The 16958-nt window shown below is 37.4% G+C and overlaps 1 protein-coding gene across 12 annotated transcripts in view; it reads left to right on the plus strand.

The window, feature by feature from the left end:
* Positions 1–16958, plus strand: part of ERC2 (ELKS/RAB6-interacting/CAST family member 2) — a 404073-nt gene that overhangs the window by 88657 nt on the left and 298458 nt on the right. For all 12 annotated transcript variants that reach the window (XR_009115064.1, XR_009115063.1, XR_009115065.1 and 9 more), the window contains one exon: positions 4738–4905. Coding sequence is in view for 1 of the 12 variants with exons in the window: in XM_058031993.1 (XP_057887976.1) it covers positions 4738–4905 (168 nt within the window). In the remaining 11 variants the exon portion in view is untranslated. The remainder of the gene's footprint in view (positions 1–4737; positions 4906–16958) is intronic.

A 16958-nucleotide genomic window follows, 5' to 3' on the forward strand; every position in this document is an offset into this window, starting at 1 on the left:
GTGAAACATTTTGGATAAATGAAAATTATCTGATTTTAGCTTTTGATGTCATTTTGCAATAAGGACTTTTGTTTCATAGGTGCTACCAAATTCTACTCTGCTTATATTTTCAAGACTAGCAATTTAATGACTTCAAATTACTGTACATAGACTATTAGGAGTGCCCCAGGCAAGTAGTAAATATGAAGTGATGTGACACATTTCCTGGTTTCAAACTCACAAAATATTATTGCTTGTTCATTGTTTGAGGGTTTTTGCTACAGAAGAAATGAAAGTGTTAGTGTCCATGTGGAATTAATCCAGATTTATTAAGAAAAAATAATGATCAAAGAACATATGTATTCTTTTGGACAAAAGTAGCTCTTAAGCTACTGAAAAATAACTAAAACTCCTAAAGTAGCATTGTCATCAGGAAAATTATTTTGCTAACCTAAACGTTATTAATTTCAAAGCAATTCAGTTTTAGTGACTTACAGCAAAACTCCCAATGGATGTCAAAAACCTGTTGATATAAAAATAAGGTAGAAAGCCTAGAACCTTAACCCTCTCCTGATGTTTTTGTGAGGAAAAGCTTCAGTATATTTCTGTAGCACAGAAAGCAGATGAATGAGAAGAGTATTAAATATGCATTGTTTTGTCACAGCCTTCTGATCTTTGATAAATGCCATGTTCTGATGAAACTTTGTCTGTTTTCTTTCACTAGTCTTTTTCTTCCACTTAAATTTAAGATTTACAGCAGAAGATGTTATTTTTATCACTCATCTGAGAACATTTCAAGGTGGAAAAGTATTTGTGGAGCTGTCAGCAAACAGATCTTGCTGTACCTGATCTGTTGAACCTGAGATCCTTGATAAATTCTGATAAACAGGATTGATGGCAAAGAACAGTACAAAATTCTTCTGAGGTGCTTGAAGCTCTAAATAGTTTTAATTTATTCTTGAAGTATAACTTGTTTTCAATCTGTTCTTGTTTTAAATAAATGGGAAGGTGTTAGATGAAGGCAAATATTGAACATTTATTTACATGAGTGGCAGAGTGTGTTTGGAAGTGTTTCTTTTCTTAACTATTTTTAGTACTATTCACTACTTTCAAATATATAGACTTTAATTATGACTTGCAGTTAAATAAAAGTTTTAAAAATGAGGAAGAAAACTTGCTCAGATTTTTTTTCTTGCCCACTTGATAAGGCCTCTCCTTGCTCAGTTTTCCAAGGGAGGAAACTTGTCATTACTCACATAATACAGAAGTTGTTAAAACAGATCTTAAAGTTCGTAGGACCAAGAGATCTGCACCTTCAAATATTTTAATTGAGAATATAAATAAAACATATAGGATGATATGTACTTTTAATAATGATATCTGCTCTGGAAGACTTTCTGCCCTTACTAGGATTCATCCTTTGGCTGTCAACCACATATTTAAATGAACACAGATGCTTTTTTTTTTTTCTTTTTTTTTTTTTCGGGTGTGAGTTTGCCCTTGGCATTTAAGTAGTCCTTTGAGTATTAGAACCCTTATGCTATCCACTGGGTATGAAAATCTAGTGGATTAGTGCAATTTCAGCAAATTACCAGTAAGATGAGTTTTAAGTGTTGACAAAGCAGCAATAAGGTGCTCTGTGATTCATGTCTGCATGTAAAAGCTTTCCATACTAGATGGAGAAAGCATGCAAGTTCTGGGAGATCCTCTAGGAAAAAAAAAAAAAAAAACCAAAAGGGAAAGAACTACAGAATTTTATTTTTGTGTAGGTAGGCCTGGAAATTTAACAATCACTTTAAAACCAGACCTTTACCATCATAACTTGTAGAATCTACTGATAGACTTGTAGGGTTGGCTGTATGCAGGCACATGATTTGCATTGCTACTCCTTTTCTTAAATCCTTCACTTCAAAAAGCAGAAGTCATTTATTGCATCAGAACAAATCCTATGATGTGTTAATCAGCATAGTTTCATTTAATGGAATTATTTATTGAAAGATTTAGCCCATTAATTTTAATGTGCAAAATTCAGAAGAAAAGCTTTGATTTTTTTCTCCCTTTGTTTTCTGGTTACTCTGCATAATGTCACATAAGAATTTGGTGTGAAAAAATAACAGAAGAACACCCATTATGGTTTTCTGGAAATGGAAAATTAATGGGTTCTAAAGAACTGAAATTACAGGAGGTGACAGAATCGTAAATTGAGAAGGAAGAAAAAGGAATTAGGGTTTCAGGAAAGGAGGTGAAGCAAGATCATATTGGGCAATGTTGAAAAAGTGGTGACAGGCAAATTACACACATGAAATATGTGAGATAGTGGGAAGGTCAGGGTCAGAGGACAAACTTGGAGGTTTTTGGTGCTACAGCACTTACATCCAGACTTGTAGGTTATCTTCTTTTTAGTCCTTATAAAGTATAAAAATGTTTTGTTGTATTATATGAGATCATGAGGTTTCATTGAATCATGACATTGGTCTTCCACATCACTCCAGATACAGCAAAAAGGTTTGCATATCTGCTAGAGGCAAAAATCTATTTCATGTTCTCTTTAATTAGTTTTTTTACACTCTGAGATACTGCAGAACTTTAAAAAAGTGAATATACCCATGACTTAAACTTCTTAATATAAGTTTTATACGTTTTTATTATGACTTTATTTTTGTGGCAATTTTTAAAATTGAGATCTTAGTACATTTCCACCATGATAATTTATTTTTAAAAGACATCACCATATTTATTCAACAATCTCTGTGCATTTGGTTTGTGTTTTAACTCTTAATATTTTTTTTGAGAGCTGTAACACATTCTTAAACTCCTGACAATTTGTAGATCTTGTAGCCAGAACTTTACACTAAACAGATTCTGTTTCTAAAACACAAAGAACACACCTGCAATGAAAGCAAAGCCTTTTAAATTTTTTTTTATTATTTCTCAGGGTGTGGGTTGTGTCATGGAGAGAAGGGGAAGAGTTTCTAGAAGAGATTAAGCATCTGTGATGTTCACATGCATCTCGTATAAAGCCTGTGATGTAATTCAGATTGGCTGCAGATCCACTCCACATTTTGTCTTTGTGTCTTGCAGACAGATTTTCCCATTGTTCATTTTCTATCCATTTTCTCTTGGTTGCCATACTTGCTTACATGCTCTGGCAAAGGATGGAGGAAGGTGGTTTGCTTTCCAGAGAAAGCTTTCTCTAGCAGCTTTTAATTGCATTCTTTCCTCATGTCTGGTTTTTGTATGCTTCTTTTTTCATTTTGATTTTTTCAGACTTTAAGGTGATTTATTTTTAGTGCCAGGGTAGATTCTTGATTCTATACAGTAGCTCATGGGTGACTATCTGAGCACCTTAAGCAATGGTGCAAACATATTATAAAAAGATTTATAAAAAGAAATAAGGAATAAATATATTAAGACATGCGTACAGACTGTAGTTGGAAGAATCACTGCCTTAAATTTAATTTTTAAGTATGCCCTTGCAATGTAAAATAAAATAGAAGCATTTTGATCAGCAGCAAATATTTCCAGTACCATAGAACACTGAATTTATGAAATGTTTTAGTATGTGGATCTTTGGAATGTGGTTGAGTAGGATCAACCTGTGGATCTGTGGATATTCTTTTTTTTCCCCTGGGGATTTTTGAATCATCTTCCATCTACCACTTGTAGATTTCTTGCATCTCAAGTGTCTGTTGGGACATGGAAAAGAGCTCTTCATATAAAGGAGGTGATTTCTCCGAGTTATGCAAATGCACTGGGGCATTTTATTTCAAATAATCCTCATGAGGTGATGCATCTGGATTCAGCTGGTGACCAGTGTTATACCACAGGAATTTAGAAGTAGTTATGTGCCACCTAATTCACTATCCTTTCACCTATACACATCATTCTGTATATAGTCCAGTGCTTTGCTCTGATTATTATATTCTAAATCCACCATAATTTTGTGTTATTTGGCTATTATTTCTATTTATCATTTTGGAAAGAGGAGAGTAATCATAATTCCATGACATTTACTGATGTACCTTAAATTCACTTAAATTCAGAAGCCCTGTCTTAGTCTTGTGTTTCTGCTGTTTCCTCTGGGATAAGCTTTTATTATCTCAGAGCCCTTTCATTGTGTGGAATTTTGTATAATGCTTTCCCCAGACTTCTCTTAAGTAGTCTTCTTGGCTTGGCTTTTCTACTACCTGAGAATTCCATGTGAACTGCCAGGGAGAAAAATAAGAGGTGGGGATGGTGGGCAGCAACAAATTTGCATGAAGAGGAGTAAGGTTAAAAGTCCACTTTTCTGTTTTCCTCTGCTAAGATGCTGGTTTTTCTTTATCAGACTCCTAAAAAATTCCTGATTCATTCTGGCCAATGATAAGTCATGGGAATCATGCTGTTGGAAGGACTGAATTTATGCTTTTATGAACACTTTTTTTCCTGTGCATTTTTGCTGTCTTGCCAGACTTGCCTCACATGGGATATATGCCTTTGAACTTAAGTGAGGTCCGTGGTGAATTTATAGACTAAATCATCTTTAAGATTTTCCTTTTAACTTCTGCAACAACAAGGCATTCATTCTTGGACAGAGTGCATTAAATTGCAAGAAACACAATTGAAGGTGTGATTGTAAAATGTCTGAACCTTAATTCTCTTCCAGCATTCACAGGTGTCTGATTTGTCATATCGTGGTCATTCACACCTTTCAGATTTCCAGTGGAGCTATGAATTGGAGACAAAATTAATGACCTAACTTTTTTCCCCCCACTGCAGATTGATCAACTGAAACAAGAACTCTCAAAGAAAGAATCAGAACTTCTTGCCTTACAAACTAAGCTTGAAACCCTTAGCAATCAGAATTCAGATTGCAAGCAACACATTGAAGTGCTTAAAGAGTCCCTTACTGCCAAAGAACAGAGAGCTGCCATACTTCAGACAGAGGTATTGTATTTCCTAATCATGAAATGCAATAGAAATATGGAGTTCATGGCCAGTATCAAGGTTTTGATGTGTTTGATTCAAGTCTGTGTGGCAGGAAAGTTGTTAAAGAATAATGAATAATCTAAAACAATTCAAATGCCAGTGTATTTGGTGTATATATAATTCTGGTAGTACACCAGCTCTCATTCTAGAACTTTTTTTAAGTGCTTATGATTGCCTTTTAAGAAAATGTTTGTGTCTAATTCTCATTGGCTTCAGTGGAGGGAGGTGTACCGTAATGACTTGATTGCTGTGATATGATGACCTGATTGCTCATGAGTTTCTCTTTTGGTTGCTCTGATTGCTCATATGAGTTTCTCTTTTGGTTGCTCTGGTTGATGCCCCTTACTTCTGTGTATTTCTGTTCTGAAGGATGAAGCCGTTGATGTATTTTTAAGGGGTCTGTTGAAAGGTGCATATTGTTCATCTCTTGTTATTTTTTTCAAGTGCAATCAACATTTATTTTAAACTATGAGTAATTTAAAACAGACCAGTGTATTAATTATTTATGTATCTACAAAATCAGACCATAAAAATATGGATAAAAATGGAATACCCATTTGAGGTGATTGTCACATTTAAGGGAATATGTAAATCCAGTGCTTAATATGTCCATTAACTATTTTCCTAGTGTTTTAAAAAACTCCATAGGCTTGGAGCACACAATACTGATTAGATTGATTGCTATTAAAACTTCATAATTTTATTTTTAATGTGTTTGTTTCTTTCAGGAAACAAATACCTGTGGAATTTAGTCATACAGAGCAAATGGTTTCTATTCAGAGAAATTTATTATAAGGTATACAGGAATTTGATAGAATGTTTCAAAAGTCCAGTTAGGAGAAAAAAAAAGGCTTAGACTCATCCTTCTTGTGGAAATAGGAAGTAAATATTTCTGAGATTCTGATTATCCCTTTTTTCAGATGAAATTTGGCATTTTCAGCTTGTGTTTTATGTGCCAACTATCATATGTGTATAATACAAATTAATCATAACAGAACAAGGATAAAGACTCCAGCAATTTCAGTCTAGCATTTGAGTAGGAAAGATTGAGTATTTTAAATCCTGGGCTGTGCAAATCTGTTTTGCAAGGCTTGTATGACCTGTCATACTGCTGAGGATGGTGATAAATTCCGCTGGTTCTCCACTGATTGGAATTCTTACTCCCTTACCACACTGGTTTGCATTCAGTGTGTTACAATCTGGCTGGCTGATGGGCAGTGGTACAAAAATGAATTACAGTGTTCTTCATGAGGGATTCTGCAATCCTGGTGGAGAAACAATTGGCTTCTGGCAGGAATCTAATTCCTCTTCTCAGTTTCTGCACAAGGCTGTTGAGCTTGAATCTTTTACATGATTTAGACTGTGCTGTGGTAGCAGTCCAGCAGTGCTTCTAGACACAGCAGGTCTGGGTCTCTAGGAACTGGGAAAAGATTTTTGGTTGCTTAGAGCAACTGTATCATCCATCTCCAGGCCTCAGGTCTTATCTAAAGGGAGGCCAATTGCTTCCAGCAGCAGATGGGAAAGCAGCTGCAGGAGATAGATGCAGGGCAAATGGCAGCCCTCCAGCAAGTGGAAGTCATTAGGGAAGAAATGTTGTACTGTCCAAACTATTGTTGTTGGTCATTCCCAGATGAGGAAAGCTAATAACATTTTGGCCTGCATTAAGCCAGACACCTTTATTTCTACGTGTCTATTTATTACACTGTCTATTTGTAGAACAGTTTTTGTACAATCTTGTGTCCTTAAACATATTCATAACTTGCCTTGAAGTGCTTCTTTCTGGAGGTGAGCATGACCACCGAAAGGCAGTTCTAATCCTGTGCTGAGTAAGGTGTTCAGAGTTGCAGTGTCAACTTCCTGCCTAAATAGGATTACTTTGTAATCACCTTGTTGTAATTAAATTAGCATAGTAAATCCTGTAATAAAAGAAACCCTCCACAGGCTCCCAGTTATTTCATAAGAAGTGTTTTATTATTATTTAGCTTAATGGTACTCTGCAGGTTATCTTAAGGTTTTGCTGAACCAGCTGCATATGATGCAACGGGATGTGATTCACAGAATCCCATCATGGTTGAAGGGAAGGGAGCTCTGGAGCTCATCTGATCCAACCCCTCTGCTTGAGCAGGGCCACCTAGAGCCAGCTGTCCAGGACCATATCCAGATGTCTCTTGAATATCTCAAGGCATGAGACTCTACAACCTCTTTGGGCCATGTGAGTCAGTGTGAGTGTTTCCAATGTTCATAGGGAAACCCCTGGGTTTCAGTTTGTGCCCATTGCATCTTGTCCTCTCACTGGGCAGCACTGAAGAGTCTGGCTCCATCTTTACAGCCTCCCTTCAGGTGTTTATACACAGTGATGAGATGCCCCATTCACTTTTCTAGGCTAAACAGCTCAGCTCTCTCAGGCTTTTGTGATATGAGAGGTACTCCAATGCTTTAATAAAGCCCTTGATTAATCCTTTAATTTCTTTATGGCCTTTCACTGGGCTGTTTTCAGTATGACCAGAGCTGGACATGATATCTCAGGTGTGGGCTGAGCAGTGACTGATAGAGGAGAAGGATCAGTTCCCTAAACCCCTAATGAGCCCAGGATGCTTTTAGTGTGTCCCTGCAGGGCCACATTGCTGGTGTTCACCATCGTGGCCACCAGGACCCCGAGGTCCTTTCCTGCAAAGCTGATTTCCAGCTGAGTGAACTCCAGCATGTGTGAGTGCTTGGCATTGTTTCTCTCCTGGTTCAGGACTTTAGCTTTCCTTTCTCTCCATGAGGTTCATGTCAGCACATTTCTCCAGCTTGTCAGAATCCCTCTGAACAGCAGCACGACCCTCTGGTGTATCAGTTGCCCTTTCCACATTTTTTCCACCAGCACACTTGCTGAGGCTGCACCCTACCCCAATGCCCAGATCATGAATGCAGCCATGCAACAGGACTGGATGCAGTATTAACCCCTGGGATGCAGTGCTGCTTCTGCTGGAGTGTCCTGATTCCACTTGATAGCCAGCCCTCCACCTACCTACATGGTTCTGACAAGCCAGGTGTGGTAGGGCATGAAGCTTACAAGTAACATGTAACAGTTTTTTTTTAGTTCATGTATCCCTGGAAGTTCATTGGTTTCACTCTATTTCTTGGCAAATTCTACCAGTGTTTGTTATTGAGCAGAATGGATTTTTTTGGAGTATAATTTCATGTTTGGAATTTTAATGATATCTTAGCAAAATTAGCTCAGAAAAATTTTACTGCTTTAAAAGTGTAGTTTAAGTTTGAGCTCTAGCTTGTACAGTTGGTTTCAACAGGAAGAAATGAAGTGTAAGCAGAGTTATGATGATCTTCATCGTGAAGAATACTGACTACTATTGAGGCATGACTAGCAGATTTAGTTGGTTGATGTGTGATGTAGCAGATCATCAGAAATAAGAGGGCACTTGAATTTTCTTGATGGGTTTTTGGTCAGGTTTCAGGTGCAATGGCACTTTGTGACATAATGTGAAAGAAGTTAAAACCATTGGTAAACAAGCCTAGAATCTAAACACAGTGTTCTTTTTGAGTGGTGTTTCTGTTGTCCCAGTGATGTCAGTGTTTTATTTTGATTTCAATATGTTTAGTTGACTTAAAAAGCTATCACTTGAAGTTTTTTTTGACAGCTGAAACAAAGAGAAATAAACCCCATACAGCAGTAACTATCACGGTGGCCAGAGTTGGGAGGTCTGAAAATGGTTTTCTGCCAGTAGGAAAAATGTTTGGAAGCAGTCCTTAGAAGGTTCACCACCTCTGCTATGTGCATTTCATTTTGTTCCATTTTTAAGGTCATATATGATAATAGTGCCAAACTATGCAAAATTTTCCTACCCTAATGTATATACCCTTTGTTTGGATTATCTCTTTATTAATGATGTGAAAACCCTGAGGTCAGATGAAAATGAGCCAATGTAAGGCTAGTCCAGCCACAGAAAACTGAAAATGTCACTGTGCTCCACAGAGAACTGTTAAAAGGAAGAATACGACACTTGATGAGGTTTTCCCGTTGTGTGAAAAAGAAGGGAATTAAAAGATGTTAATTTTTAAATGAAGCCTTGTAGTGTTACTGCAGAAGGAAAGAAGTTAAAGAGTGAATAATCCTTTTCAATTATTTAAAAAGATTAAACACGGCCATTTGTATACTTAAAGAAGTGGTAGGCAGTAAAGCTTGATTCTTTTTTGTGTGTATTTGCAGTGACTGGCGCTTAACTACTGCCCTTAGCATCAGGATAAAAACTCATTATAAATTGATGCAAATAAATTCAACTCAGCTGGGTAGCTCAGAGGAGAAAAACATTCATTTCATAAGCATTTCTGACAAAAACATGCTTTAGCACTTAGTGTATCATTGCTTTAGATAACACACCTGCAAGCTGGCAGGTGTGCTGTTTGAAGGTTAATGAACTGTGAAATAAGTAAATGTCTACAAAGAAATTTTGTGAATTGTGAGCATAGTCCTGTCAATGGAGGAAATGCATTAGAGGAATAGGTAAAGTCTGTACTGTAACTGAATAACTGATGTGTTCAGCATACACATATTAATATAGAAAGCCTAATAAAAATGGAGAGGAAGGGTGATTATAGTAGTTATTTATTGCAATCTGCTTTTTTTGTTTAAACAAATCTGTTTATAAAGAAGGGTTGTGAAATGATTGACTTCTTGGCAGTTCTTAGTTTGCATAAAGAGCAAATAAAAGCAGACAGCACAAAATACTTGGAAAAAGACTAAAAAGCTTTATTTTTCTTTCTATTACAATGTTGATATTTGATATTTCTTGAAATGTAAATCTGCTTTGAATTTTACAACAATAATGGTATAACTACAGTTATTTCACTCTCAAATTTTTGTTTTTCTCCGTTAGAGTTTTACTTTGAAATTGTGTTTTTCTATTGTTTTGTGATTTTTCTTGTTTCAAATCAGGCTGGGCCAGATCTTTCAGTGTGGTCTCTTTGCTGTGCTGCCAGGGCATTGTTCTGGTGGATGTGCTGTGCGTGCGAAGGGAGGATCACCCGTGGCACAAAGCACTGTTCTGGACACCAGGCTGCCCTTTGCTGTCACTCTGCAGCTGTCCACTGCTCTCTTCACAAAGGGTTCCACATTTCAAGTGCAGCATTGTCTCAGGTGCAATGTGCCAGACATTTCAGTTTCTGTGCAGCAGCCACATTTTGTACGCCCTATGACTGTTCAGAGAGGAGAGAGGAGTGTAGTGGCAGAGCAGTAAATTCAGAGTCAAGCTGAAAGAACTCATAGGTTAGCAAAATGCTGTGTCTAAACAGAACTAAACTGTGTAGCAATCTGGGAGGCTTTTCATTTTTGTTTTTTGTTTTGGTGTCTATCTGCCTCTTGGATTCTGATTTCAGGACTGTTCAGAGGCATATCAATTGTCCTGATCTGATTTCCAGATCTCTGTGCTTTGAGTTGGACTTTGCACTTGTGACCTCCTAAGACTCATTTTCCAGTGGCTTTATGGTATCAAAAATGAAGCTCTCTCAAATACCTGATACATCTTATACACACAACCCCATCCCCCTTGACTGAATCCATTCTTCATGATTGTTTTTAATATTCTTTCTTTGTTATGGGGATACCATTGTTTTAATTTCAAGGAAATTGAAGCAGAATTTTCTGTGAGCAAGGTGGATGAAAGAGTAGAGAGTTCCATTTGCAGGGCCTGTAGAAAGTAGTGCCCAGAGGCAGGAAAACAAAGTTAGAGAAAATGGGAAAGTAGAAAGAACGGAGTCTATATTTGGTGTGTAAAGAATTAATACAACTTATTTGGCACAAATAGTTTGATGAATGTTAGATTTATCTTGCTGTCAAAACACTTCTCATTTTCATCTATTTTATTGAATTAAAGAGAAAATTAAAGTGTCGTTCCCTCCTGCCCACCACCCCAGTTCCTAGTTTTATAGAAAATTACCTTGTTGCCGTTGAAAACAATATTCAGTTAGACAGCTTTAATGGGCTTTTATAACCAAGCAAAATTTACTCTGATAAGTCACTAGTGGATGGAAATGATTAGAAAAATTTTAGTACTCTTAGCTACTAATTTAAATGCTTTGCTCTAACTGGAGATGTTTGAAGAGGAACCTGGGTAGGATTGCTTCAAAAATGATTCTTTGTATACCATAACTACTGCTTAAGTTCTGATTGATCTAAAGGGGCCTAGTTATGATCCTGGTGTAGTGGCACCATATACAAGAAATGCAAAGGAAAATACACTTCAAAACAGCATTGAAATTTGACCAGGTGGATGCAAACCCAAGGGGAACACAAAAATGTTGTAATTAGCAGAATAACCAATAGATATAACAATAGCCAGTCTGAAACAGTTAATGATTTGCATTTATTGCTATAGTGACGAAGTGCATGGAGAAGTTATTGAAATAGTTTTGCATAATTTTTGGGTTTTCTGCTTAAGAGACGACTGGGGAGAAAAGGCTAGAACCACTTACACTTCTCAAATTGTGATTTCATTTTTCAGGATGTCCTCTTCCTAACATGGTAAGAGTCCTAAACTCACAACTGCTCTTACCCAAACACTCAAAGTGTAGAATGTGCAAAGATGGATTCTCAGCCTTCTTCTGTCTCTGTTGAGGGAAAACAAAAACCAACATGCTTACAACAGCAGCAGAGTTTAAAGTAGGAGTATGGTCCATTTGGAATGAAAAAGCTTCTGCAGCTGTGGTCATCCAGAAATCTTTAGATATGCTTATACTGACAGTAGATCTCAGATGGCTTTTTGATTATTTTCTTGGTAGGATTCTGAATAATATTTTCCTTTCTGGCTATGTGATGTGGGTTGTTTGTTTTCTTCCTTTTCCCCTTGTTTAACTTTTAGAAGGAAAGAATTTTCTAGTTCTTGGTATCACAGTGGACAATGAAAGTAAAAGGATCTGAGCTTCTGAAAGATTAGTGTTTTCAGAAGTAACCTGCTAATATTGAGAGAAGTGTTCATATAAGATCAGCTCAGGCAAACAGCACTTCTACACTTCATGTCCCAAGTGATAACATGCTATAATTACATAATATTTTACATTTCTCCGGTACTTTCCACACTTAAATTCAAGTAATGCAGTCTGTGAGAATTTTCGAAAGATTTGTCATTGTTGTAGGTAAAAAGTATTTGCAAGGAAACAAGAGGAAATCTTTGTCAAGCATTAAGAATAAATCTAAAGAAGAAAAATAGGTGTTCTACTAAATCAGTAGGAAATAAGTGAAAAGAGCATGAAATTGTGGAGGGGGGTTGTAGAAGATGCTGTTACGTAAGAGCACTGGGACAGGAACATCTGTGCTCATGTACAGAGCTGCTTAAACATTGAATTGGTAGAGTTCTGTTAACTCAATTTGTATTGGAAATATGTCTAAGTATTGTAAAACTAAGGCCTAACAAGATAAAATCTGGGGTTTTACAGGTTAAGTATTTAGAGTTTTGAAAATATGGTACTTGTGTCAAGTTGGATTGAGAAGTAGATCAGAAGATGGAATAAAATGGATAAGGATGCTTTGATTTGTGTTATTGTAGTGTTCTTCTGGCTGCCTGTTTTAACAAAGAAGTCTGACTGTGTTTGTAGACGCAAATCTTAATTCTGACATTTTTAAATGTGTGGTGTTGGTCCCTCCTTCCCCTCGTTGAGTAACAGCTTTCCTTTAAAAAAGGTTGACTTTGTAGACATTCATAAAGGGCTTGTGAAGCACTATTGCCTTTGCTCAATCCCCTTTTTTCTGCCTTTCAGTGGAGGGAAGTTTGATACAAGCAAGGTGCATGTCAGATGCTGTTAGGGGCTGGCTGGAAATAGGCTGGAGCAATTCTGCAAGTATTGCTTTATGAGGACTCATTTTATTATCATGTCCTTTTACTTTTGTTTTTCAAATTCTTCCTCAAGTCAAACAAGCCTAACAGCTGTTTCTTGTCTATAAAGACTGCTTTCTTCCAGCTGCCCTGTGCTGTGAGATCAGGCACAAGATCAGTACAGGATGGGAAAGACCTGAGGAGTGTGTAAATAAAAACAGTTCAGGCTCACATTCACTGCATGCTTGTTTTCCCCTTTCAACTGTTTAAACTGTTGAAGTTCCAAGAAAATACTTAAAATACTTTCCATTAGTTAATTAACTCTTATGCTGTATCACTTTACTCATTGTTCTGAACGTTGTTGGAACAACACTAATTCGGATTCTGGAAAAGATTATAGTATTTATAAATAGAGAGTTTTCCTATAATCCCTAATTGAAATTAAAATCCGTATCTATTATATCTGCCTATTTCTATAGATTCCTAATCTTTTGCATAAATAATGTTTTTCTGTTTTCAAAATATAGGTACTCTTTGTGGTTGAAATGAAAACATTTTTGTAGCAAGGCCGGGTAAAGTTACTTTCTATTCCAAAATATTTAGTGTTTTCAGTAATAAATTTGGAGGAACATTGTCATTGAAATACTCTGCATGGAGGACACAAATTTTGCCTTAAAACTTAGGAGAAATAATAAAATAGGAAAATTGTCAGTAGCAATTACTACCAACAGCAATAGAAATTGCTGAGATTCTTTTTTCTTTATTTTCTACAAGTGTTCATGATGCCTGTGTGCCATATCCAGTGGAACAGAAGTAATTCTTTGGTCAGGGGCTTGCATGGAAGATGGATTACTGCTGGCAAGATTCGTATTGGAGGCTCATCTTTCACCTTTAAATTTAGATAAATAGCAAAATCATGTACAAATAAGCAGAGTCCTTACTTGGCAAGGCAGGAAACTGTAGAGAAAGGTGTGCTCAGGTATATTTGAGCTCCAGAGTGCACTTCACTGATCTTTTACATTTTTGGAACTCTAAAACATAACATAGTGCACAGTTGTTAAAGGACTCCCTGTTACACTGAATTTCAAACAGGACATGTATTTTTGTGTCATGGTTCCACATTCTTTTCTGTCTTTGAATATCTATAACTAAATTTCTCTGCTTTATGTCAGGAGCAATAAAGTTCCTGAGATGAGAACGTGTGGGAATAAAAGATGGAAATCTTAATTCTCAATACGTAGTCAGTTCCACATTATTTTAGTTACAATAAAGTAATCTTTTCTTTTACTATTGATTTAAGTTTTTAGTCAAGTTTAAATTTTGTTTTACTCTTTCAGCCAAAATAATTCCATTTTCTTGCTTACTAAGCACAGATAATTACTAAGATATTGCATTTTGGAGCTGTTTAATCTTTCTGCATATGTGATATAAGAGAAAATTGGTTTCCACTTACTAAATAATATGTTTATTTTTGTTTTAGGCCAGTTTTATCTTCCCTTGACTCAGGTGCTGGTTGACCTTTCAATAGAAGCCTAGGTTTGGTTCCTTGTTTATTTTGAAATTTTGCCAGAAGTTGGGGGGAAGGGGAGGAGGGGAAGACATGTTCTCTTTATTTTATCCCATTTTAGGATTTTATGCATGATTTCATAACATGGTGGTAAATACAATAGTACATATTTAATGCAGCTTGGAGGTTTATGTTTGCAACAGACTGGAAACAATTGACAGTACTTTTCTTAAGCATAACCAAAAACATAACGAAGTTTATCCAGCCAAGTGTCAGGCCACAAATAAAGACAGGCACATGTGTGGTCAACCTGCCCTCCATTCCTAGGAGAAGTGCCATTGGACCAAATAAACTCATTTTAAATCGGGCAGGAAATCTTTGCCAGACCTGACCTAGACCTGTGTGTGTTGGTGGCTCATGGCTGTGCCCAGCCCTGCAGCTGAGTTGGCTCCTGAGCCAAACACGAGTCCAGGCCTCTCTGCACTGAGGTGCCAGTGGCCTCTGTTGCCTTTTTCTCTTCCAGGGGGATTCTGTGTGCCAGCAGTCTGGCAGCAGCATCCACTCTACTTTGTGTCATCAGTCATAAAGTTTGAAGCATGCTGTCATATACCTAGTGAGAGGATAAGCTTGAATGATGTATGATTTTCCTGGACAAAGAATGCTTTCAGGAATTGTTAAAAATATAGGAGAATATTTTGCTACCATGCATTTTTATAAATGCACAGTTTTGTATAATCAAAATCAGCATTTGTACTTCTGTAATTATGAAGCTAAATGAAAACAAACGACACAGGGAGGTGGGAGCAGGCGCAAGTGTCTGGGAGGAACGGGGAGAACCCTCTCTGAGAATCAGGTTTAGGGTTAAGAAAGACAACGCCCATCTAGACTTGAATGTAACAAGAGATAGAAAGGACAAGAAAGGTTTCTACAGGCACAGCAATAGCAGAAGACGAAGGAAAATATGGGGTCACTGATGGGAGGGCAGAACTGATCCTAAATGAGATGGAGACAGTCCAGGTACTAAGTGCTTTGTTCACCTTGATCACTACTGGAAAAACCAACCTTCAGCAACCCCAGATCTCTGAAACCACTACGGAAGTCCAGTGCCAGGTAAACTTATCCTTGATGGAGGAGAATCAGCTCAGGGGATATTTAAAGAACCCAGACACACACAAGTCCCTTGGCCCTGCTGGAATGCACCTACAAGGGCTGGTGGCATTGTGTCAGTTACCTTTGGAAAGTGGTGGGAACTGGGAGAGGTTTCTGAGAACTGGGAGAAAGCCAATGTCTTACAAAAGGCAACAAGGAGGATCCAGGGAACTGCATTGATTATATTGATCCCTGGAAGGGTCATAATGAAGAGGTAATAATCCTGGAAGCCATTTCCAGATACATGACAGAAAAGAGGTGATTTTTAGTAACTGGTGTGGATTTATGAATTTCTGGGTAATTTCTCCCCAGGAAAAGCTGTATTTTTGAATTTTTGATGGGTTGCTGATAGTTTGATTTGAAATCTGTTTCCCTGTGTTTATATTCATTGGATAATTAAGTATTTTTTATTATAGTGTTCATTTTCTGCAATTACTGGCAAACTTTCTTTTCCAATAATCCTTTCTGTAGTGGTTCTAATGGTTTTTAGACAAGTAGAAGGCTTGAGAGATCATCTTTGTTCACCTTCATTGTGTAAAGGATGGTAAAAGCTCAGTATGCAATAAATTCTCACCTTATGAACACAATTACAGGACAGCTGGAGTTCTGGGACCTTCTAACTCTCTCTTCTGTGTGCATTTCATACTCAATCCACCCACTTGCTGTGTGTCCATGGGGAAATCCTCAGGGAGGACTGGGCTCTGGGTGCTTCACAGGGTGATGTCAGGCCTGCTTGGAGGTTGTCTAGCTCAAGCTTCTGATCTAAGTAGGTTTTAGTTACTCAGTGAGTTGCTCAGGATGGCATCCAGCCAAGTTTTGGATACCTCAGGGATGGATTTTCCTTAACATATTTAGACACCTGCTTCAGTAATTGACCAAGCTTGTGGTAAAAAAATAGCAAAAACTAAACCACAAATATGTTTTCCCTATGTCAAGGTGGAATTTCCATGTTCCACTTGTCACATCCCTGCCTAATGCTCCCTTGAGAAGAGCCTGGCCCTGCCTTCTCATGCCCTTCCACTCAGTAAGAATTGAAGACAGCACTGAGATCTTGCTGGGGCTTTTTTGTCAGGGTGCACAGGCTGGTGCTCAGCCTCTGCAGGTACATCCTGTATGTCAGTTCCCAACCATCCTGGTGGGACATTCAGCTGGAGATACCCGTGTCTAAGCTGGGCTCTGGGTGTGTTCCAGAGACTGGTCCACATCCCCCAGGCATGTGCTGCCTGTTCAGTCAGCTGGCTTTGTTTCCTGCTGGCTTTGCTATTTGTTGTGAAGCATTTTGTTTTCTCATGCATAACCAAAAGAGGCATTTCTAGAACATGAGTTTGGAGTGGCAATGTGTTATTAATTCCAATAGTTATTATTAGTCATACATAAGTCCAAGAACTATTATCCACTTACTGTTCTAAGAGAAACAGTTTGATGAAAAGCTTATCTTAATATTTGATGTGGGATTTAACAGTTCAGTGTATTAAAAAAACCCTCAACATAGTAGTCTGTCAAGAAAAAAAAGAACCTGTCTTACCCAACAAAAATCCTTTGACAAC

This window comes from Melospiza georgiana, chromosome 11 (assembly GCF_028018845.1).
Source record: "Melospiza georgiana isolate bMelGeo1 chromosome 11, bMelGeo1.pri, whole genome shotgun sequence".
In the NCBI taxonomy this organism is placed as follows: domain Eukaryota; kingdom Metazoa; phylum Chordata; class Aves; order Passeriformes; family Passerellidae; genus Melospiza; species Melospiza georgiana.